This window comes from Pan troglodytes, chromosome 7 (assembly GCF_028858775.2).
Source record: "Pan troglodytes isolate AG18354 chromosome 7, NHGRI_mPanTro3-v2.0_pri, whole genome shotgun sequence".
Classification (NCBI taxonomy): Eukaryota; Metazoa; Chordata; class Mammalia; order Primates; family Hominidae; genus Pan; species Pan troglodytes.
In genome coordinates this window covers 31,531,140-31,555,977 of record NC_072405.2, presented here as the reverse complement: position 1 = coordinate 31,555,977, position 24,838 = coordinate 31,531,140, and the positions used below count along the sequence as shown (strand labels likewise).

The 24,838-nt window shown below is 44.3% G+C and overlaps 1 protein-coding gene across 3 annotated transcripts in view; it reads left to right on the top strand.

The window, feature by feature from the left end:
• The window catches only part of TNFRSF10A (TNF receptor superfamily member 10a), a 36,265-nt gene extending 30,622 nt beyond the window's left edge, over nt 1–5,643 (top strand). Inside the window, exon 10 of one of the 3 annotated variants that reach the window (XM_001158464.6) lies at nt 4,173–5,643. In XM_001158464.6, the coding sequence (XP_001158464.1) occupies nt 4,173–4,492 (320 nt within the window). In that variant the 3' untranslated portion in view covers nt 4,493–5,643. Of the gene's footprint in view, nt 1–3,760; nt 3,905–4,172 lie in introns of those variants that run through there. The other 2 variants (XM_009455008.4, XM_016959230.4) reach the window with 2 other exon arrangements.
• Nucleotides 5,644–24,838: the final 19,195 nt, after the last annotated feature.

Sequence of the window (24,838 nt, the reverse complement as noted above, 5' to 3'; positions counted from 1 at the left end):
TGTAAGAAAACAGGAACTAGGGAGGGGTAAGGAAGCAATCAAGATGAATGAGGGGTCCAGCATCCCATTGGATGTAGTGATCTGGTAAGTTTCAGTTCTTTGATACTTTGAGAGCCCTGAAGGTCATTTCCTGAAAAAGGAACTCAGATAAAACAAATGTAAGATTTGAGCTTTAAGAACAGAAGGGTCAATTTCTGTGTTTATCAAAACAACAACAACAACAACAAAACCTTTTGATGGAACTATTGGGTTGATTTCAGTTCTCCCTTTCTATTTATCAATCCCACAGTCACAGAGAGTCTGGTCCTGGATCTTTCTGGCTGCTTCATGGTTGAGGAGGGGCATCATGGGAAGCTTCACATACCATGGGTGACCTCGTGGCCACCCAGGAATCAAAGGTTAATTTAATACTAAAAGATTGTGTTTCTTCTGAAACACAATCTCTCTCTCTCGGCCCCACTTCCACCAAAGACAAATTATAGCAGGACCAATGTACCTGCAAAATAAGTTTAGTTCCATATACGTGGCCTGATTACCCACACAAAGTGCAGCAAAACTCACTGTCTACATAGGCTCTCCTAAGTTGGCTTTGCTGGAACCTCTCACGAGGCCATTGCAATTAAAGCCCTGAGAAAATAACCATTTTATCCAACTGTGTTCCATTGTAAAAGAAAACGTTGTTATTAACCATATGTAAGCAAACACATTGCCATGAATTAATAGTCACAAATAATTTAAAAATTCTGGAGAAATTAGGCAGAGAGAGAAATATGCCTCAAATTCTGTTTACAAAAGTATACTCAATATACTTAAAGTATACTTAAAGGCTATAAATAGCAAAGAAGAAAAAAGTTCTCCAGACTGGAAAACAAAACCAAAAGAATCAGCAATATTTCAAACCAACAAAAGCCATACAAATTATTTCAGTCCTGTATTAGTTCAGTCCACTCATTCAGCTCCTGCCCAGCTTCCTGTTTGGTTAACAATCACAATCTTTATGAACACATCAGTCTTTCTTCTTTTTTTGTTTTGAGACAGAGTCTCACTCTGTCACCCATGCTGGAGTGCAGTGGTGCAGTCTCACCTCACTGCAACCTCCACCTCCTGGGTTCTAGCAATTCTCACGCCTCAGCCCCCTGAGTAGCTGGGACCACAGGTGTGCACCACCACATCTGGGTACTTTTTGTATTTTTAGTAGAGACAGGGTTTTGCCACGTTGGCCAGGCTGGTCTCAAACTCCTGGCCTCAAGTGATGGATATTTGCCCGCCTTGGCCTCCCAAAGTGCTGGGATTACAGACACGAGCCAATGCGCCTGGCCACACATTGGTCTTTCAGTTACTGCACTGGAAGTTTTCTCTGTAATCCAATGACAACAGTTTTTAATTACATGAAAAATTTACTTAAACCATCCCATTTATATTTACTCAATTCTTTCATTTTTAAGTTTATCCAGATTGCTTCTGAAAATTGAGATATTAGACACCATCATTTAAAGTTAGTTAATTTCTTTGTCAGCCATTTTTTTAATAGCCAGTGAACATCAGGTGCTCACCTAAGAGCTTCAAAGTTAAATATATAGATATTTTCACCAATAAGTCAGAAGACTCAGCTGTTTTCATTAAACCAACAGCATTAATTTAATCTTACTTATCAAAAGCTTGACTCAAAGATCGTTTTGTTTTGGTTGGGCTTGTAGTCTTAAGTTTTTGTGCCAAACTGATATCTCAAAATATCTAGTAAAGACAAATATAAGCCCAGACAAAAATGTATGCTGACAATTCTGAAGACACTTCTGTTTTCTTATTTTACCAATAATTTTAAAGCTGACTTGTTTAGTAAGGATTTCCTTAAGTCACATGAACTTGAAAATTGCTTGGACTTATTTACTTAATTTATGAGTACTCTTTTACTTATAAGTCAATTTGGTAGACACAACATGTAACTTAATAATAAATGTACATACACATAAACACATCTAGACCTATATGTACACACAAAGATCCAATAGCTTTTACCTTTGAACTCTCTCCATGAGACAGTAATACAAACTCACCAGTCTACAAATATGTTCACATGGCTGAAATTTGTTAGCCCCAATAGATAATTCAGTGAAGGCTGTGAACCCAAATTTTAGGTAAAGCAGTTTCCATGGCAGTTTGGTTTTTAAAGGCCAAACCTCTGCAGACTCCAAACAGCATCGCAGAGAACACCACCTAGAACCAACTAATCAGGCCCAGTGCTGCTTAGAACAGCAACATAAAAGCCTGGATACAGGAACTCCATCCCACTTTCTCATTCAGCAGCAAACTTCAGTTTCCAAACAATATTGGAGCCAAACAGTATTACAAAAGAATACCAAGTTTACTGAATTCCAATTTCCCATGACTCTAGCAAACACATACAAATAATCACCAAAACATAATACAACTGCTGCAGCAACAAACAAGCTCCAAGAGTGTCCAGACTGAAACAGGCAGGGTGCTTCCTCTCTCCATTGGTTAGGTTTGATCAACCTGCCAACAAAAATTCCTTTCAAATTTCTGAAATTGAGAGGAGCCAGTCATGCTGCCTGGTACCCACAAAAGACACTTGCCCTGAAACAACACACAATTACAAACAAGCCTCCAAGAGTGTCCAGACTGAGAGGCAGAGTGCTTCCCTCTCACAGTCACTTGGGCCTATTCAACCAGCAAATGGAAATTCCTTTAAAAATTTCTCAAACTGAGAAGAGCAGATCCTGCTGTCTGGGCCCACAAAGGACAATCACCTATCTGGATGCAAATGTCAAATTTCAAAGGCAGTTCTTCGGAGGTAATCAGGAATGTGGTTGGGGCCGGCTGCAGTGGGACCAGAGAGAGACTGAAACTCACCTCCAGCCAAAGTTAGCGGGGCAACTGCTTGGGAGGGCTTCTGAGACTCCTGGCCCATGGCAGCAGAGCCATGAGCAACACTTTCCGAGCCAGGGAACCAAAACCTGTTACCAAAACACCAGGGATTTGGTCTAGGTCCCGCTGCTCGCTGCACAGAAAGCCAGTCACTGAGATGATGAGTATTGCCAAGAAGGCTTTAATAGGGTGCTGCAGTGGAAGAGATGGGAGCTCTGTCTCAACTGTATCTCCCTGACCAACTAAAACTAAGGGTTTATATAGCAGGCAAGAAATGTAACAATGTGTAAGAAAGTAGGAGCTAGAATGGGGCAAGGAAACAATCAAGATGAATGAGGGGTCCCACATCCCGTCATGGTCTGGATGTAGTGATCTGGTGAGTTTCAGTTCTTTGATACTTTTTTTGAGATGCCTGCAGGTCTTTCCTGAGGAAGTAACTCAGATAAAACAAATGTTAAGTTTCAAGTCGTTAAGGACCAGAAGGGTCAATTTCTGTTTATCAAAAAAACCTTTCTATGGGACAATTGGGTCAGTTTCAGTTTTTGTATACTCATTGCATATTAAATTATATTTTACACATATTCAGTACCACACATTAAAATGAATGTCACTTTTTTCTTTTTATGTTCTTTAAATGAGGCTGTTAGAAAACATAGCTTGGTACTCCTGGCCCCTTCTATCCCTGTGGATGGTGGTGTGCAGTGCTTTGCACACACATCTCATTTCATTCAATCCCTGGTAGTCCTGAGATCTGGGCAGGTTTGCTCTGTCTTCAGGTTTGCTTCTTGGTCAGGGCCTGCTTGCCCCCACCTAGCTCTGCCCCAGCCTCAGGGAGGGCAGAGGTCCTCTGCTCCAGACCCTGCGCTTTCCACAGATGCAGAAGTGGCCATCCTGGGACATACTCCCATGACAAGCGCAGCCCAGGCAGCCCGCATCCTCTGAGCTCCCGCTGCAGCCACTCTCTCTCCCTCCTTCGGGCTCTCACCCACTTTGCTTTCTGCCTCCGTAGGGTCAATCCATCCTCCCCAGGTGGGTTCTCAGCCTTCTCTGAGGGCAGATTCTCTGGTGACCTTGACGCCCGTCAGCGCCTTGGGGGCCACGGAGGCCAGGCAGTGTGGGTGGGCTCTCTGTGGATGGGAGGTGGGTGGGCAATGGAGCAACAGGTTTGCCCATGCAGGGGGTTCTCCAGGTTCTCTCCTTGGGTTCTGGGCCTGATGTGGTATCCTCTGCCCCTTCTGAACTGAGTCCCAACTCATCTGGCTGTCTCTGTGGCTTTCTCCACCCAGCTCTGATGCTGTTCTTTGACAAGTTTGCAAACATCGTGCCCTTTGACTCCTGGGACCAGCTCATGAGGCAGCTGGACCTCACGAAAAATGAGATCGATGTGGTCAGAGCTGGTACAGCAGGCCCAGGGGATGCCTTGTATGCAATGCTGATGAAATGGGTCAACAAAACTGGACGGAACGCCTCGATCCACACCCTGCTGGATGCCTTGGAGAGGATGGAAGAGAGACATGCAAAAGAGAAGATTCAGGACCTCTTGGTGGACTCTGGAAAGTTCATCTACTTGGAAGATGGCACAGGCTCTGCCGTGTCCTTGGAGTGAAAGACTCTTTTTACCAGAGGTTTCCTCTTAGGTGTTAGGGGTTAATACATATTAGGTTGCTTTTTTTTTTTTTTTTTAACATGTATACAAAGTAAATTCTTAGCCAGGTGTAGTGGCTCATGCCTGTAATCCCAGCACTTTGGGAGGCTGAGGCGGATGGATCACTTGAGGTCAGGAGTTCAAGACCAGCCTGACCAACATCATGAAATGCCGTCTCTACAAAAAAATACAAAAATTAACCGGATGTGATGGTGTGTGCGTATATTCTCGGCTACTCGGGAGGCTGAGGCAGGAGAATCACTTGAACCCACGAGGCAGTGAGCCGAGATTGCACCACTGCACTCCAGCCTGGGAGACAGAGCCAGACTCCGTCTCAAGATAAAATAAAATAAACTTGAAAGAATTATTGCCCGACTGAGGCTCACATGCCAAAGAAAAATCTGGTTCTCCCCTGAGCTGGCCTCCGTGTGTTTCCTTATCATGGTGGTCAATTGGAGGTGTTAATTTGAATGGATTAAGGAACACCTAGAACACTGGTAAGGCATTATTTCTGGGACATTATTTCTGGGCATGTCTTCGAGGGTGTTTCCAGAGGGGATTGGCATGCGATCGGGTGGACTGAGTGGAAAAGACCTACCCTTAATTTGGGGGGGCACCGTCTGACAGACTGGGGAGCAAGATAGAACAAAACAAAACAAAAAAAGAAAAGCAAATCCATCTGATCTCCTGGAGCTGGGACACTCTTCTGCCTGTGGACATCAGAGTCTAGGATTTCTAGCCCTTGGACTCCAGGGCATACACCAGTGGCCTCCCGAAGGATCTAAGGATTTTGGCCTTGAACTAAGAATTACACCACCGGCTTCCCTGGGTCTTAGGTTTTTGGGCTGGATTAAGCCCTGCTTCCAGCATTTCAGGGTCTCTGCTGTGCAGATGGCCTGTTGTGGAACTTCTCAACCTCCATTATCAGATGCATTAATTCCTCCAATAAGTCCCATTTCATATATAGTCATTTACCCCACAACATTTCAGTCAAGGGAACAGCATATAAGATGGTGGCCATCCAGTAAGCTAAGGTTAATTTATTAATTATTTAATTTATTTACCTTGAGTTCAAGTCACAATTAAAGTACATATACCTTTGGAAATTTGGACTTTTGAATATAAAAGTACTTTTTTTTGGCGGGGGCAGTGGGCAGTTCTCATCCTAAACAAATGTGTTATTTGGTACCTATGCAAAGATTTGGCTAAAAGAAAGAAAAGAATTGCTTCCGTAAATGGAGCATTTTCTTAGAAAAACGGGAGCCCATCTAAATGTTTTTCAAGGTCACGTGATCTGAGATAATCTTTAGTAAATAGAAAGCTAGTTTAAGTTTCTTGGTTTAATTAAAACAGACAATTCTTAAGAGTTGTCAACATTATTTACAGTTCACACATACAACTTCTACCTGGATTTACTAATCAAAACACTTACGTTGGCCGGGCATGGTGGCTCATGCCTGTAATCGCAGCACTTTGGGAGGCCGAGGCGGGTGGATCACAGGGTCAGGAGATCAAGACCATGCTGGCCAACACGGTGAAACCCCGTCTCTACTAAAAATACAAAAAATTAGCCGGGCGTGGTGGTGGGTGCCTGTAGTCCCAGCTACTCGGGAGGCTGAGGCAGGAGAATGGCGTGAACCTGAGAGGCTGAGCTTGCAGTGAGCCGAGATTGTGCCACTGCACTCCAGCCTGGGTGACAGAGCGAGACTCCGACTCAAAAAAAAAGAACACTTATGTGTCTTTAAGATCATAAAACTGTAAATTCAACTGAAGAACAAAATGCACAAGGAAAAGATAAATTTCTTGATATATATGAAACACAAGAAAGAAAAAGAAGATTGAAAAGAGCCATATATTTTCAATGTATGTTTCTTTGTATTTTGTGTGTTTTTATGTGTTTATTTTTGTGTTTTTTTATGTGTTATGTGATGTTTGTGTATTTTTGATATTTTTATAAGATGTCTACCTCCTTTTTTTTTTTTTTTGAGACAGAGTCTCTTGTCACCCAGACTGGAGTGCAGTGGCAACGATCTCCACTCACTGCAAGCTCCGCCTCCTGGGTTCACGCCATTCTCCTGCCTCAGCCTCCTGAGTAACTGGGACTACAGGCACCCACCACCACACCTGGCTAATTTTTTGTATTTTTAGTAGAGACGGGGTTTCACCGTGTTAACCAGGATGGTCTGGATCTCCTGACCTCGTGATCCACCCACCTCGGCCTCCCAAAGCGCTGGGATTACGGGCGTGAGCCACTGCACCTGGCCAAGATGTCTACTTTTAAATATTTTTATATTTAATTTTTGGTAACTTAAAAATCTTATATTAGCCTAAGTTAAATGATGGTTATTTGTATTAGTCTGTTTTCTGTTGCTATCACTGAATACCTCAGAGTAGGGAGTGGGTAATTTATAAAGAAAATACATTTATGTATTATGGTTCTTGGGGCTAGGAAGTCCAAGGGCAACAGGCCAAATCTAGGGAGGGCCTTCTTGCTAATGGGCTCTGATATGGTTTGGATCTGTGGCCCCACCAAAGTCTCATGTTGAATTGTAGTCCCCAGTGTTGGAGGTGGGGCCTGGTGGAGGTGATTGGATTATGAGGGCAGATTTCTCATAAATGTTTTAACACCATTCCTCTCGGTACTGTCCTTCTGACAGTGAGTGAGTTCTCATGAGATCTGATTGTTAAAAAATGTGTGGCACCTCCCCATTCTCTCTTCCTCCTGCTCTGGCCATGTGAAGTGCTGTCTCTTCCTTTGCCTTCTGCTGTGATTGTAACTTTCCTGAGGCCTCCCTAGAAGCCAAGCAGATGCCAGCATCATGCTTCCTGTACAGCTTGTGGACCTGTGCGCCAAATAAACCTCTTTTCTTTATAAATCACCCAGTGTCTGGTACTAATTTATAGCAATGTGAGAACAAACTAATACAAAGTCTCTCTGCAGCGTCCCAAGTTGGTGCAGGAATTATATGGCAAGGGGACACACTGAGAGACAAACAGGCTTTTACAACAGAGTCACACTGTATTAGTCTGTTTTGCATTGCTATAAAGAAATACCTGAGCCTGAGTAATTTATAAAGAAAAGAAGTTAATTAGCTCACGGTTCTGCAAGCTGTACAGGAAGCATGGCAGCTTCTGCTTCTAGGAGACCTCAGGAAGCCTCCAATCATGGCAGAAGGCAAAGGGGGAGTGAGCTGTCTCACATGGCCAGAGCAGGAGGTAGAGAGGGGAAGGTGCCACACACTTACAAACAACCAGATCTCAGGACAACTCACTCAGTATCAGAACAGCACCACGAAATTGTGGTTAATCATTCATGAGAAGCCTCCCACGACCCAATCACCTCCCACCAGGCCCTACCTCCAACATCTGGGATTACAATTCAACATGAGATTTGGTGGGAACACAGATCCAAACCATATCACGCACAAATTGCAATTACTCCACACTCACGATAACCCATTAATCTGTGAAGGATTAATCTGTTCATGAAGGCAGGGCCCTCATGATGGAATCACATCTTAAAGCCTCTATGTCGGAGTACTGTTACATTGGGGATTTAGTTTTAATATGATTTCGAGAGCAGAAAAACATTCAAACCATAGCAATATGTATTGAATATCTAGATCATTTCCAAATAAGATATTAATATGATACTGAAACATTTATTGCTGAACATAAATTTAGAACTTACTTTGCCTACCTATTACAGAAGAACAAAAGATATTTGGGCCTATTAAACCTTTCCTCTGCCATTTCCTGTCCTGTGTCATAGGACTAGGAATCGTGTTTCTAGAAATTATGAAATCGTGTGCTTGCAAACTTGGAAGAAAACAGTTCATGACTGCATACCTTCTAGTTCTCTAGTGTTCACTGGAAATTAAAGTCACTAAAAGTTAACAATTCTTATTAATTAATCATATTAATGTAATTGGAATTTCTAGAAATATTAGGGGAAGCAACTTTATATGCAAAGCATAACAGAAAAATAAGGTGTATTTTTTCTTCGAAATCTATGAAATATACTGGCCAGGCAAGGTGGCTCACGCTTGTAATCCCAGCACTTTGGGAAGCTGAGGCGGTGGATCACCTGAGCTCAGGAGTTCGAGACCAGCCTGGCCAACATGTTGAAACCATGTCTCTACTAAAAATACAAAAATTAGCCAGTCATGGTGGCAGGTGCCTGTAACCCCAGTTACTCCGGAGGCTGAGGTGGGAGAATCGCTTGAACCCAGGAGGTGGAGGTTGCAGTGAGCCAAGATAGCACCACTGCACTCCAGCCTGGGCGACAAAGCAAGACTCTTTCTAAAAAAACAAAAATGAATAAACAAAAAAACTATGAGACAGAAAAGATGGGTTTTTGTTAAAGTAAAAAATAATATTGTTTTAGTTTGAAAATTATTCAAAGGTTGTTTCAAAATGAATCAATAAAAAACAGATAAAACTGAATGGATATTGTCTTAGTCTATTTTGTGCTACTATAACAGAACATCTGAGACTGGGTGATTTACTTAAATATGCAGATTGATTTTTCACTGCTCTGGAGGTTTGGAAGTCCAAGGTCAAGGGGCCCATATTTGGTGAGGGCCTTCTTGTGGCCTCATCACCTGGTGAAAGGTAGAAGGACAAGAAGGCATACATGGGAGGAAGGGAAAATGTGCAAGAGGGGGACAAACTCACTTTTATAACCAATCTACTCCTGCAATAACGAACCCACTCCCACAATAACGTATTAATCCATTCATGTGGGAAGTACCCTCTTGATCTAATCATCCCTTGAAGGTCCCACCTCCCCCCACTGTTGCATTTGGAATTAAGTTTCCAACACATGAACTTTGGGGGCACACAAAAATCACGGTAGAAATAAAAAGTTAGAGAAAACAGGAGAGAATCATATGTGCTCAAGTTAATTAAACCGAATGAATTTATTATATTACTTTGAAAAATGAGCTTAAATCCTGAGTGAACTGACATAAAACTAAAATTTGAATTTCTCTGTTAAAAGGACAAAATAGGCTGGGCGCAGTGGCTCACGCCTGTGATCCCTGCACTTTGGGAGGCCAAGGCGGGTGGATCACCTGAGGTCAGGAGTTTGAGACCAGCCTGGCCAACATGGTGAAACCCCATCTCTACTAAAAATACAAAATTAAACGGGCATGATGGCAGGTGCCTGTAATCCCAGCTACTTGGGAGGCTGAGGCAGGAGAATCACTTGAACCCAGAAGGCGGAGGTTGCAGTGACCTGAGATGGGGCCATTGCTCTCCAGCCTGGACTACAGGGCGACACCCCATCTCAAAAAAAAAAAAAAAGCAATACAGAAGGTTACATGAATGTAAAAAACCTTTTAGATCTCAGTCTTTCTAAACAATTAAAAACCTAATAAAGGCAACAAATGAGTTATTATTATTATTACTATTATTATTATTTTGAGACAGGGTCTTGCTCTGTAGCCCAGGCTGGAGTGCAATGGTGTGATCACTGCTCACTGCAGCATCCACCTCCCCGGGCTCAGGTGATTCTCCCACATTAGCCTCCCGAGTAGCTGGGACTACAAGCATGTGCCACCATGCCAGCTAATTTTTGTTTTTTATTTTATTTATTTATTTCTTTATTTTGAGACGGAGTCTCGCTCTGTCACCAGGCTGGAGTGCAGTGGTGCGATCTTGGCTCACTATAACCTCCGCCTCCCTAGTTGAAGCGATTCTCCTGCCTCAGCCTCCCGAGTAGCTGGGACTACAGGCACATGTCACCAAGCCCAGCTAATTTTTGTATTTTTAGTAGAGATGGGTTTTCACCATGTGGGTCAGGATGGTCTTGATCTCTTGACCTCATGATCCACCCACCTCAGCCTCCCAAAGTGCTGGGATTACAGGGTAAGCCAAGGTGCCCGGCCTAATTTTTTCTTTTTGGTATTTTTGGTAGCTATAAGGTTTTGCCATATTGCCCAGGCTGGTCTTGAACTCCTGGGCTCAAGCAATCCACCCACCTTGGCCTCCCAAAGTGCTGGGATTACAGGCATGAGCCACTGCACCTGGCTGGGAATTATTTTGATAAAATGTAAAATATTGTTTCTTAGGCTGGTTACGAGAAAGGGAAAGAAAAACCTGCAGTCTGAGTGTTCCTCCTTATGGAAAACCCATCTAGAAAATGCTAGTGTTTTCTATTGATAGACAGTTCAGGACTTTTTGCTTCCTAGTTTTCACTAAAATTTAAAGTTACTAAGGATAACAATTGTAGTTAGTGTATAATTCTGTACATAAGATTTGCCAAAGATGTGTTCTTATTAAGAAAAAGAATAAATTAGTCTAATTCAGAAGTTATCTAAAGGTTAATTCTAATTATGGACTTGCAAAGGTTATTTATTAAACAAGGTAGAAAGGAACCAGTAAGTAGGGGAGACAGATGTGAAATAAGTTATGGACTTATGGGAGGCGTGGTGGCTCATGCCTATAAACCCAGCACTGTGGGAGGCTGAAGCAAGTGGATTGCTTGACCTTAGGAGTTCAAGATCAGCCTGGGTGACGTGCCAAAAAGCTCATCTCTTAAAAAAAAAAAAAAAAAAAAAAGGAAAAAAAAATTATGGTGAAGATATATTTTTGGTAATGAATGTTAGAAAGAAAAGAGAATAACTTTGTATGAGAAAAAGTCTTGTATGATGAATATATGAATATGTTCTAATATAAATTGAATGATTATTAAAACAAGAAAGAAAAAAATTTAGGACAAAATAGAAAGTCCTAGTATGTCATCAATGATCCATGCAAGTACATTGTAAAATATTCTTTAAAATCTGATAGACAATTGAAAAGTTTGGCTAATTGACATTGCTCGTGGTTAAAGCTCTTAGTCTTGATGAAGGTAAAGTAAGGAGTATTGTAAAGAAATACACTGGCAGTTTGCCAATTCTTCTTTAATGTAGTTCATCATGAAGTCCTATTTAACAAGGGGCCACATTTCACACCCACGCTTGCATTGCTTTGTTTCACACTGTATTGCTCTTTTGCAGAGATAGTACTAGCAATAAAGTACTTACTGGTCACATGCCTAAAGTGAATTTCTTAATTGCACAAAATATACAGTGGGATTGGTGGACTTAAAGACATTAATTCGTAAACCAGGAATAAAATATTCATTTTTTTTTTTTTTTTAGGCTCTGTGTAACATGGTAGCCTCTAAGACAACTCAGTAGGAAAATAAAATTGGGGGTTGGTGTCCTGTTCATTTGTTTTTGCTTTTAATTTGCATTTAGCTGCTGTTTGTTTTCCTTGGGGTTTGGCTTATACATACAATTGTAAGTCCATTGTTGTGTTTTAGTTTCTTTTCTTTTTTTTTTTTTTTTGAGATGGAGTCTCGCTCTGTCACCAGGCTGAAGTGCAGTGGCGTGATCTTGGCTCAATGCAACCTCCACCTCCTGGGTTAAAGCGATTCCCCTGCCTCAGCCTCCCGAACAGCTGGGACTACAGGTGTGCGCCACCATGCCCAGCTAATTTTTGTATTTTTAGTAGAGATGGGGTTTCACCATGTTGGCCAGTGTGGTCTCGTTCTCTTGACCTCATGATCCACTCGCCTCAGCCTCCCAAAGTGCTGGGATTACAGGCATAAGCCACCGTGCCCGGCCGTGTTTTAGTTTCTAATGGAAGGCTTGTATTTGGTTCTATGAACAGCCGTTTTGTTTCCTATGCATTTCCAACCATTTATCATTTGCTCTATTTACCTAAACTTCCTAAGCTACCTTGGTCAAACCTGCAAAAATTGAGAGAGCACACCAGCCATTTAAAATTGGATTGGTTTTGCTTAGCTCTGATGATCTAGAGAGATACAAGAACTTTAAGCTTCCTGTTAAAAAAAAAAAAGGCTTAAAAGTCCAGCAGAAAAAGAACATTATTGATTTTGTTATCTGGAAAAGCAAGTGAGAGGAGAAATGTTTAAATGGCATTTCTTTTCATGGAAATTCAATTCAATCAATTTAAATTGGTTTCAGATCCTTTTCTTTAGGCAATGAAGAAAAACTGTGATACGGGCACAAAGTTTTAATATTCAGGGAAGATTGGCCTTGCCCTTCAGAAATTTATATTGACTAGGATTTCTCTAAAATTGCTTTAGTTGTGTTTACCATAACTAAGTGACATTCACTTGGGTTAAGCAGTAATTTTAAAAGTGAGACTTTTCTTTTTTTTTTTTTTTGAGATGGTGTTTTGCTCTTGTTGCCCAGGCTGGAGTGCAACGGCGCGATCTCCGCTCACTGCAACCTCTGCCTCCCTGGTTCAAGCGATTCTCCCGCCTCAGCCTCCCAAGTAGCTGGGATTACAGGCACCTGCCACCACACCCAGCTAATTTTTATATTTTTAGTAGAGATGGGGTTTTGCCATGTTGGCCAGGTTGGTCTTGAACTCCTGACCTCAGGTGATCCACCCGCCTCAGCCTCCCAAAATGCTGGATTACAGGCATAAGCCACTGTGCCCAGCCAACTTTCTACTGATTTTTTATTCCAACCCTTTTGTTACATTTAGGCCTTCATGTGTGTACTTGAAAATAAAATATATACAAGTGTTGCACTGGTTTGAAGTTTCTAGTGGTGAAACTTACCTAAGCAGTTGTCTAGATTAACAATCTTGGAAAGGTGTGATGACGCTTTTTTGAAATAGTTGAAATTATTCTGTGCTTGTTCTTAACTCTGTCCCTGTTTTCTTGTACAATATTTAAGAGAAGGAGATTATCCTTATTCTGAATTTCGAAAACAGATATCCTCATTTACCTTATTTTTTGTTTGTTTTTTGAGACGGAGTCTTGCTCTCTCACCCAGGCTTGAGTGCAGTGGGGGAGTCTCAGCTCACTGCAACCTCTGCCTCCCGGGTTCAAGAGGTTCTCCTGCCTCAGCCTACCAAATAGCTGGGATTACAGGCACACACCACCACACCCAGCTAATTTTTGTATTTTTAGTAGAGACAGGGTTTCACCATGTTGGCCAGGCTGATCTCAAAGCTGTGACCTCAGGTGATCCACCTGCCTTGGCCTCCCAAAGTATAATCCCAAAGTGGGATTACAGGCGTGAGCCACCATGCCTGGTTGTATTTACCTTTTTTTTTAAATAATGGAGAGGAAAGTTAGTTGTCTTACTTTGATAAGTTTGGCATAAAACCTAACACATTTTTGATGCTTTTGGGCACAGTTCTGTCACTAGATTGTTGGCATTAGACATATGCAATAAGTAACCTAACCACTTTAATATAATGGTTTGAAGTGCCGAAGGCAGTAACTACTGGACATGGTTAATCTGTGACATGTTAGAGAGAATGCTAGGACTTCCTGCAGTGTAAAATCCTGTTAACCAATCCTGTGCTGTCAAGTTAAAGGACTTTGAATCCTGGGTCTGAAAAAGGCACCAACTCTTGCTTAATCTTTTTTTTTTTTTTTGAGACAGAGTCTCCCTTTGTCACCCAGGCTGGAGTGCAGTGGCGTGATCTCGGCTCACTGCAAGCTCTGCCTCCCATGTTCACACCATTCTCCTGCCTCAGCCTCCTGAGTAGCTGGGACTGCAGGCGCCTGCCACCACGCCCGGCTAATTTTTTGTTTTTGTATTTTTAGTAGAGACGGGGTTTCACTGTGTTAGTCAGGATGGTCTCGATCTCCTGACCTCGTGATCCGCCCGCCTCATCCTCCCAAAGTGCTGGGATTACAGGCGTGAGCCACCGGGTCCGGCCAACTCTTGCTTAATCTTGAACATTGGCACCAGTCAAAGCTTCGTCTTCAGACCCAGGAGAAGGTGACAATCAAAATGAAGTGCCTTCATGAGACACAGGGCAAGAAATTAAAACTATTCAATCCCTTTACGCCCAGGGACTATTTTGGAAGAGATGGGCATGTGAGATTGTAAGGACTGATTCTGAGGGATAAAATAAGTCTGGAGTTTTTCTACAAATTAAGCATTAAGATCAAAAGCACACTGATGCAAGGCCAGAGTCTGGGCCCCTGTGTCAGAATAACAGGGTTTCCTTGGATCACTGATTTGCTCTTTAATAGAAAATTGTAAAACATTATAGAAGGTTTATGAAAATCTTACATTATGGTCAAACTAATTAAAATTAAATAGATTAGTTGCTATGGGTTTATTAAAGTGAGTTTTAACATTAATAACACACCATACAAGGGTAAAAACTTTGTTGTTTCTTTTGAAGAAAACATTTGTGTAATATTAATAAGAGATGATCTTGCTATGATTCATCTTTGGTGGAAGTGGGGGATGGAGAGAGAAAGATTGTATTTCAGAAGAAAACTGTAGGATTAGATTAACCTGTGATTCCTGAGTGGCCACGAGGTCACCCATGGTGGCCTCCTCAGCGTGAAGCAGCCAGAAAGATCCAGGGCCAGGTTCCCCAGGATTGAGGAATTAATAAGTAGAAAGGAGGGACTGAAACAGACCCAACTGTCTCATAGGATCGATGTTTATGGTTTATTTGAAAAATCATAGAAATTGATCCTCCCAGTGTTAAAACTTGAGAAAGTTAAATTAGTCTTATCTAACTTCCTTTCTCAGGAAACCCACCATCAAGCCTCCCAGACAGTGTCAAGGAACTGAAACTTCCTGAAATCATTGCATTTCAACAGTGAAATGCTACACTCTTCATCCACTATGATTGCCTAACCAGCCAGGTGGTTCCCATTGAACAACTTCTCTTCATTACTCCTCTCTAATTCCTGTTTTTCCACACATGGTTACATTTCTTATCATGACTCTCTAATTCCTGTATTCCTACCTATGGTTAAATTTCTTCCCTGCTATATAAACCCCTACATTTCCCTGGCAATACTCAATGTCTCAGTGCTTGACCTTCTGTGTTTCAAGCAGCAGGACCTAGACCCATCCTCAGGTGTTTCAGTAACAGCTTGCCTATGGACAATTTTCATGCCCATGGGTATATGGGGTGCTCAGAAAGTTCACCAGAACACCTGATGTAAAGAACACAACAGGAAATTCATCAAAATTGCCACGACTTCTTATCATTCCACCATCTAAAGATGCTTCAAGCCCAACATCTAGAAATCTCAACTGACTGTCCTCTGGACTCAAAAACTGGGCTTGTATAATTTGCTCCAACCATTAACCTTTACTTTTCTTTCGTTTCCGTAAAATGCCTCTTATTAAATACTGATTGACCACACCTTATAGAGGCCTAACCTAGATGAAGGACCACCTATAACATCATTTCCTAAAATGAGATACAACTGCCTAACTGGACAAAACTATTCTCATGACTAAGAGACTTATTCAATAAGATATGGGTCGCCTGTAATCCTAGCACTTCGGGAGGCCAAGGCGGGTGGATTGTCTGAGCTCAGGAGTTTGAGACCAGCCTGGCCAACACGGTGAAGACCAGCCTGGCCAACACAGTGAAACCCCATCTCTACTAAAATACAAAAAATTAGCCAGGCGTGGTGGCACACATGTGTAATCCCAGTACTCGAGAAGCTGAGACAGGAGAATTGCTCAAACCCGGGAGGTGGAGGTTGCCATTAGCCAAGATTGCGCCACTCCACTCCAGCCTGGGCGACAGAGTGAGACTCCATCTCAAAAAAAAAAAAAAAAAAAAAGCTATGGGACAATATAGTTAGACTTATGTCTTGCCTGTTCCAATTTATATTCCTGTTTTCCTTTATAGGTCTCTTGCCATTCAGTTACTAACCTGATTCTGCTCTCCACAGCCATCAACTTAATTTTTAATACATGAAACATCCTGGGAAGTTCCAGATGAGAGAAATGAAGGGGTTAAAATATGTTAATCTAGCATATTGACTATTTAAGTTAAAGACACTTGGAAAACAGCAAGTGAGAAACGATCACTTTGACCCTCCTGTTGTTTCTTAAAAGTAGAAGATGGCCGGGCGCAGTGGTTCATGCTTATAATCCCAGCACTTTGGGAGGCCGAGGCGGGTGGATCACGAGGTCAGGAGATCGAGACCATCCTGGCTAACACAGTGAAACCCCATATCTACTAAAAATACAAAAAAAATTAGCTGGGCGCGGTGGCGGGAGCCTGTCGCCCCAGCTACTCAGGAAGCTGAGGCAGGAGAACTGTGTGAACCCAGGAGGTGGAGCTTGCAGTGAGCCGTGATAGCACCACTGCACTCCAGCCTGGGTGATAGAGTGAGGCTCCATCTCAAAAAAAAAAAAAAAAAAAAAAGTAGAAGATGAAATTTATATGGGAAAGATTCCCTTCCTGTACTAGAAAGATGGAACATTCCTATCTGCAAGGAAGAGAAGTTGAAACAGAGGATTCTGAACAGACCTTGTTAAAAATAACTTATCTTTTAAACTTCTTTACATAATTTAATTGCTTCTCCACAACTCTTTTTTGATCCAATTCAGTGCATGAGTAACTGACTCTAACTACTTTATTGGATCTTCATTTCTTTATGAGGGCTCCCAATGATCAATGTTATGTCAGTTTAACTCTGCAACCTAGCTGGGACCCTAGGAGGATGAAAGGGAGTTTCTCCAGCCCTACAATAGCAACCAAAAGAGGGCTTAATGAAAAAAAGAGTGATGGAATTTGACAAAGCGCATTAGTTTTAGGACTACTGTAACGAATTGCCGCAAACTTTATGGTTCCAAAAAATTCATCTCACAGTTCTGCAGTCTAGAGGTTCAAAGTCAAGGTGGCAGCAGGGTTGGTCCCTCTGTGGTCTGTGAGGAATAATCCATGCCTCTCTTCTGGTTTCTGGGGGCTGCTGGCTATCCTTCACCTTCCTTGGCTTCCGGGTGCTCACTCAGTCTCCATCTCTGTCTTCCCAGGATGTTCTCCTCTCTGTGTGTCTCCCTATCTCTTCACATGGCCTTCTAAGGACACCAGTCACTGGGTTTAGGGCCCACCCTAACCCAGGATGACCTCTTCTTAAGTAATTATATCTGCAAAGGACCCATTTCTAAATAAGATCACATGGCTGGGCACAGTGGCTCACACCTACTTTGGGAGGCTGAGGCAGGCGGATCACGAGGTCAGGAGTTCGAGACCAGCATGACCAACATGGTGAAATCCCGTCTCTACTAAAAATACAAAAATTAGCCAGGCGTGGTGGCACGCGCCTGTAATCCCAGCTACTCAGGAGGCTGAGGCAGGTGAATAGCTTGAACTCGGGAGGCAGAGGTTGCAGTCAGCTGAGATCGTGCCACTGCACTCCAGCCTGGGCAACAGAGTGAGACTCTGCCTCAAAAAAAAAAAAAAAATCGCACTGACAAGTACCAGAGTGTAGGGCTTCAAAATAAGCTTTAGGGAGACAAATTCAACCCACAAAAGCATACAAAGTAAATATGGTCCATGTACAGGGAAAGAAGAGATTGACAGATACCTGGGGAAGTTCAGATATTGGTCTTATTTGGCTTTAAATCAACAGTTGTGGTGGGGTTTGTTTGTTTTTCTGACAGAGTCTTGCTCTGCTCTGTCATTCAGGCTAAAATGAAGTGGCATCATCTCGACTCAATGCAACGTCCACCTTCGGGGCTCAAGCAATTCTAGTGCCTCAGCCTCCAGAGTAGCTGGGATAACAAGAGTGTGCCACAATTTCCTGGCTAATTTTTATATTTTTAGTAGAGACACGGTTTCACCATGTTGGCCAGGCTGGTCTCAAACTCCTGACCTCAAGTGATCTGCCCAACTCCACCTCTCAAAGTGATAGGTTTATGGGCATGAGCCAAAACCTTGCCTAAATCAACAGTTTTAAGCATGCTCAAATATCTAAAGGAAGTGTGTGTGTGTGTGTGTGTGTGTGTGTGTGTGTATTCTAGAGGATTGCGGAAGATTAAAACAATAGCTCGCAGCCCGTGGCTTCAAGGGTGAGGCTGAGGAGCCCATGGGCAGGGGCTGCAGGGAAATATTCTAGGGAAACCCAGAGCAGCACCTGCACCTTTCCTCTGGGGAAACATTGATGCATCTATAGATATCTATACATACCTGTATCAACATATAGAGAATATCCACAAAGATACAGGAAATATTAGAAGGTTCCCAGTAGAAATCCTGGGACTGAAAAAAATATAATAGCTGAAGTGAAAAATCCAGTAGAGAAATTCCACAGCAGATTTGATCAGGCAGAAGAAAGAATCGGCTAATTTGAAGACAGGAGAAAAGAACAGGCCAGATAGCCTCTGCTGTGTGCAAGGAGGGCAGGAACTGCTTCACAAAAGCAGACCTTCCCTTGCTTGTCTGTTCTCCTACTAGAGAAAGCAGTAGATGATCATATCTGAAGAGTATGTTGGTAACATCAAACATAAAAAGAAGGCAATTAAGGGTAAAATCCTGAGATATGTGTGAATTCATGACCAAATTAACTATGGAAACTCACATAAAGGAAGTGTAGAGGTTTTGTTTGTTTTCTTTTTGCCCCTGTCCTCCCATTCTTCCCTGAAACAGCTCTGAGTAACACAGGCTGTGTTCTTGCTGTGACTCACACCTCCCTGCCTTCTCTTCCTTCAGGCTTGCTGAAGTCGGTGGGGGGTTGTTTCCTGCCTCGGACTCCCTGGAATTTAAAGTGACAGAGTCTTGGGGACTTGAATCCAGCACCTCCTTCTTCCCCTCCCTTTGGGGACAGGGACACCAGCACTGGGCTGGCTCACCCACAGCCTCCCGGGGGGTCCTCTGGCTGCACCTGGGGCTGCAGTTGGGCTCTGACAGAGCCGTCAAGGAAGGAGCAGTGGGTCCTCCTGAGAGGTGAGCTGGCCCTGGTTGTTGGGAAAGTCCTGTGGTCACTCTCCTGTGGCTTCCTCCAGCCCTGGCCCGACCTTCACTTTCTCCGCCGAACTTCCCTGCATCCTCATCAGTGGGACCAGGTTGCTCAGCCCTGCAGGCATCCGGGAGACCCATTTCCTGTTTTCCTTGCCCTGGAGGAACCCCTCCCTCTTGCCTATAGCTCCTGGGAGGCCCAGGCATGCTCCCATGCTGTTCCCCTTCCCCAGAGGGAAGGGAGTACTGCTCCGGGTTCCCCCTGCTTCTCACTTGCTCTCCCCATGAACTCCTCGGCCTCACTTGAAACCCTGGGCTGTGAGCTATGGTTTGAACCCTCCACAATCCTCCAGTCTCATCTTTACTCTTCTTAGACTTGAGCTTTCTTTCCTCCTGCTCTATTCTTCCTTTTTCACACAAGCCAGCACTAGGCAGGGCTCACCGTGTGTGATACTTCATTACAGGCGACTCATTCTTCAGCTCTGTGCCCCTTTTCCTAACATTCGGACCCTGCCCAAAGCCCCCCCACAAAACATAAAGTTAATAAACATCCTGTGAGTCCCCCTCCAAAGATTAAGAGGATGGCCTGTGTTCTCAAGATGGGCAAAGGCGAGAGTCCAGTGTCATGCTCCACCCAAATACCAGCCCCTCTCCCCAAAACTTCAATCACCAGTATGCAAAAGGCAAAGAAGTTGTGAATATTTGAGAATACATCTTTGGCCACATTTCTAATCACATTCATTAGGCAATTTTCTAGAAGAAGTAGAATATCGGGGTTAACCCGTAGAGGTGCGCACACACACACACACACACACACACACACACACAGCTGTGATTCCTACCAACAGTGCATCACTTTAGATCTGACATCACTGCTCTTTGGATTTCATTTTTCCTAACTAGGAAAGAATTAGTTGACTTTGATATGCATTTCTCTGATATATGTTTCATATATTGGTCAGTACTTTAAATTTCTTTGTTCAAATTCATTTTTTAGGATTTGTTTTGTCTAGAAAGACAGACTTCATGCTTCCCAAATACTAATAACAGATTTCTGGTTTTTTAAATTTGCCTATTCTTTTTGTCTTAGATTTTAACGTACAGAAATTTTAAATTTTAAGTAGCTAAATCTATAGGTACACTTATTTTTTTCTTGGTCATAAGCTTAGAAAGTCCATTGCCCAACATAAAATAAAATGAACTTCTCTAATTTCTTAAGGAGATTTTATTAAATCATTAGATTTGTAGCATATAGTAATGTAAAGTCCATGGACATTACTTTTGATATAGAAAGTGTGATGTTGCCCTTAATTTTTCTGTGTTACTCTCATCTGTCCAACCCCAGTGAGCGACTGATTATTCCTTCCTCTGAACCTTGTGGTTTATGGTGTTTATGGCAGTTTCGTTCCATAGCACGAAGGCGTCAATCATTAATCTATGGTGATTGATCCTCAGTCATCTCCCTGCTCTGAGCTGAGGGATGTGCTAGTGTTGAAAGTTCCATTGCTCTGATCACTGGCAGCCAGACCCTCTCCTCCAAGAGCCACCTCATGAGCATCAACTCAGGAATGCTGGAAGTCGTTTTATGATTTAAAAAAAGCCCCTCTCACCACAATTACTCAGAAAACATCAGTGTTTTGAAGCTTTGGCCCCAAAACCATGAGCAGAGAAAAAAACAGATGCTTCTTATTACGTCCCAGCCATGAATACCAAGAAAGAGGAACACTGGGGCCATTTCAGAAACTGCTTACCACAGGCCCCATGTGGGCTCAGGGGAGAGAGGCCCTGGCCTGGAGGAGGAAGAGTGAACGGGGAGTGTGAGTGACATTAAGTGTTTGCTAACGTGAGACTAGCTGGACCCTCTCTCTTCTGGTGGTCCCTGAATCAGAGCCTTAGCACTACATATTGGAATCTGGATTGCCTGTTTCAGGAACCTGGTCTCTCAACAATCATTAGATTTCTGAATGAAGATTTAGCATAAACACCCTGTATATGATAAAACAAAATTTTAAAGATTATATTTAATTTGTTTCGAGGCCTTCACGAAAAATTTAAAGAAATTATACCACCACAACCCATATTGACATCTACTGACCCCTGGAAACCAGTAGAGGAATATGTTAGGAAAAAATATTCTGCCGGGGACCCATTTGATGTTGGCCTGACCACCTGAGCGCAGACACTGGTCCTACTCATTAACAGATCTCAGAAACATGAGGTTCCAGCCCTACTACCCCAAACCCTGAGTGCTATAGGCTCAGACAAAAAGGCAACGTTCCAGCTAAGAAAATATTAAGAAATTGCCGGGCGCGGTGGCTCAGGCCTGTAATCCCAGCACTTTGGGAGGCCGACGTGGGCGGATCACGAGGTCAGGAAATCGAGACCAACTAACACGGTGAAACCCTGTCTCCACTAAAAATACAAAAAATAAATTATCCAGGCGCGGTGGTGGGCGCCTGTAGTCCCAGCTACTGGGGAGGCTGAGGCAGGAGAATGGCGTGAACCCAGGAGGCGGAGCTTGCAGTGAGGCGAGATAGCACCACCGCACTCCAGCCTGGGCAACAGAGCGAGACTCCGTCGAAAAAAAAAAAAAGAAAATATTAAGAAATTGAGAGGTGACAGCACGCTGGCAGTCCTCAGAGCCCTCCCGTGCTCTCGGCACCTCCCCTGCCTGGGCTCCCACTTTGGCGGCATTTGAGGAGCCCTTCAGCCCCCCCCACTGCACTGTGGGAGCCCCTTTCTGGGCTGGCCAAGGCTGGAGCCCACTCCCTCAGCTTGCAGGGAGGTGTGGAGGGAGAGGCGCGAGCGGGAACCGGGGCTGCGTGCGTGCGGCGCTTGCGGGCCAGCTGGAGTTCCGGGTGGGCGTGGGCTTGACGGCCGGCACTCGGAGCAGCCGGCCAGCCCTACCGGCCCCGGGCAATGAGGGACTTAGCACCTGGGCCAGCGGCTGCGGAGGGTGTACTGGGTCCCCCAGCAGTGCCAGCCCACTGGCGCTGCACTCGATTTCTCACCGAACCTTAGCTGCCTTCCCACGGGGCAGGGTTCGGGACCTGCAGCCCGCCATGCCTGAGCCTCCCACCCACTCCGTGGGCTCCTGTGCCGCCCGAGCCTCCCCGCCTAGCACCACCCCCTGCTCCACGGCGTCCAGTCCCATCGACCACCCAAGGGCTGAGGAGTGCGAGCGCACGGCGCGGGACTGGCAGGCAGCTCCACCTGCAGCCCCAGTGCGGGATCCACTAGGTGAAGCCCGCTGGGCTCCTGAGTCTGGTGGGGACGTGGAGAGTCTTTATGTCTAGCTCAGGGATTGTAAATACACCAATCGGCACTCTGTATCTAGCTCAAGGTTTGTAAACACACTAATCAGCACCCTGTGTCTAGCTCAGGGTTTGTGAGTGCACCAATCGACACTCTGTATCTAGCTGCTCTGGTGGGGCCTTAGAGGATCTGTGTGTCAAAACTGTGTATCTAACTAATCTGATGGGGACGTGGAGAACCTTTGTATCTAGCTCAGGGATTGTAAATGCACCAATCAGCACCCTGACAAAACAGGCCACTCGGGTCTACCAATCAGCAGGATGTGGGTGGGGCCAGATAAGAGAATAAAAGCAGACTGCCCGAGCCAGCATTGGCAACCTCCTGGCGTCCCCTTCTACACTGTGGAAGCTTTGTTCTTTTGCTCTTTGCAATAAATCTTGCTACTGCTTACCCTTTGGGTCCACGCTGCTTTTATGAGCTGTAACACTCACCGCGAAAATCTGCAGTTTCACTCCTGAGCCCAGCGAGACCACGAGCCCACCAGGAGGAATGAGCAACTCCAGACGCGCTGCCTTAAGAGCTGTAACACTCACCGCGAAGGTCTGCAGCTTCACTCCTGAGCCAGCGAGACCACAAACCCACCAGAATGAAGAAACTTCTAACACATCTGAACATCAAAAGGGGCAGACTCCAGACGCGCCACCTTAAGAGCTGTAACACTCACCGCGAGGGTCCACGGCTTCATTCTTGAAATCAGTGAGACCAAGAACCCACCAATTCTGGACACAAAATTACACTGATCAATATATTCATAGTTCGAGGTACTTCTGGGAACCGATATGTGGATTTTTCCCACCCTGACCACTTTTCCCACCTCAGATGAGTGCCCCATAATTCAATTCACTTCTTTTTTTTTTTTCTCGCTCTGTTGCCCAGGCTGGAGTGCAGTGGCGCCATCTCAGCTCACTGCAACTTCCGCCTCCTGGGTTCACGCCATTCTCCTGCCTCAGCCTCCCAATAGCCCGCCATCATGCCCGGCTAATTTTTTATGTTTTTAGTAGAGACAGGGTTTCACCCTGTTAGCCAGGATGGTCTTGATCTCCTGAGCTCGTGCTTCACCTGCCTCGGCCTCCCAAAGTGCTGGGATTACAGGCATGAGGCACCACGCCCAGCCAATTCAATTCACTTCTGACACAAATCGGAGGTAGTGCCGACCCCACAGGGTAAGGACTCAGTGCCACAAGACTCCCCCCACTTCAGGTGCAAATCACAAGCAGGTGGTCTGATATGGTTTGGCTGTGTGTCCTCACCCAAATCTCATCTCAAATTGTAATCCCCACATGTCAAGGGGGGAACGTGGTGGGAGATGTCTGGATCATGGGGGTGGTTTCCTCATGCTGTTCTCATGATAGTTCTCGCGACTTCTGATGGTTTTATAAGGCTTTAGCAATTCCTCATTCACTCTCCCTTCTGCCGCCTTGTGAAGAAGGTGCCTGCTTCCCCATCGTCCTCTGCCATGACTGTAAGTTTCCTGAGGCCTCTCCAGCCATGTGGAACTGTGAGTCAATTAAACTACTTTCCTTTATAAGTTACTCAGGCTCAGACCATTCTTTATAGCAGTGTGAAAACAGACTAATACAATGTCCCCAAGTCGTCCACGCCTTCTGTCTGACTTAGCTACTGATATATATTAGTGTTTGGTGACCCTAAATGTCTCAAAATAAATTCACTTGTGAGAGAGGATCAGCCCACATTGAAATTGCTGACCCCTCAGAGTGAGAAGCGTATGTGTGGTGGACTGAGGTGATGAGAGGATTTGCTGTGGACGGGCACCCCCTAGACCAGACAAGCAAGTGAAGCCAGAAGGCAGCTGAGATCTTGGCTACAGACAAGCCTGCAGAGGGCCATAAAAACCGCAAAGACTCTGACCATAGCCAAGCAGCTGCTGCAGCTCTGCCCCCAAGAACTCTGAGGCCTCTTTCCCATGGGCTATGGAAGAAGCGCAGCGACCCCCACCCTGGTCCATGTTCTGAGGAAACCCGGACCTGCCAGTGTGTCAGTCAGCATGCTGGTCTCCTGACATGCTCACTGTGGTCCCTTCCCCACCGTCTCATCACCGCCTGTGTGTGTTGACTATATTTGCATGAGTGTTTATGTGCAAAAGCCACACAATAAACTGTGAATTCGTAAGAATTTCATTGGCCATTGAGTCATTTGGAAACCTCCTGGTTCCCCCACAACTAGGCTAATTAGAACCCGACATGGGAGCCACCAACTGAAAATTCCCATGCTCTGCGTCTCAGGTTTCATCATTCACTAGGCCAGCTCACAGAAGCCAGG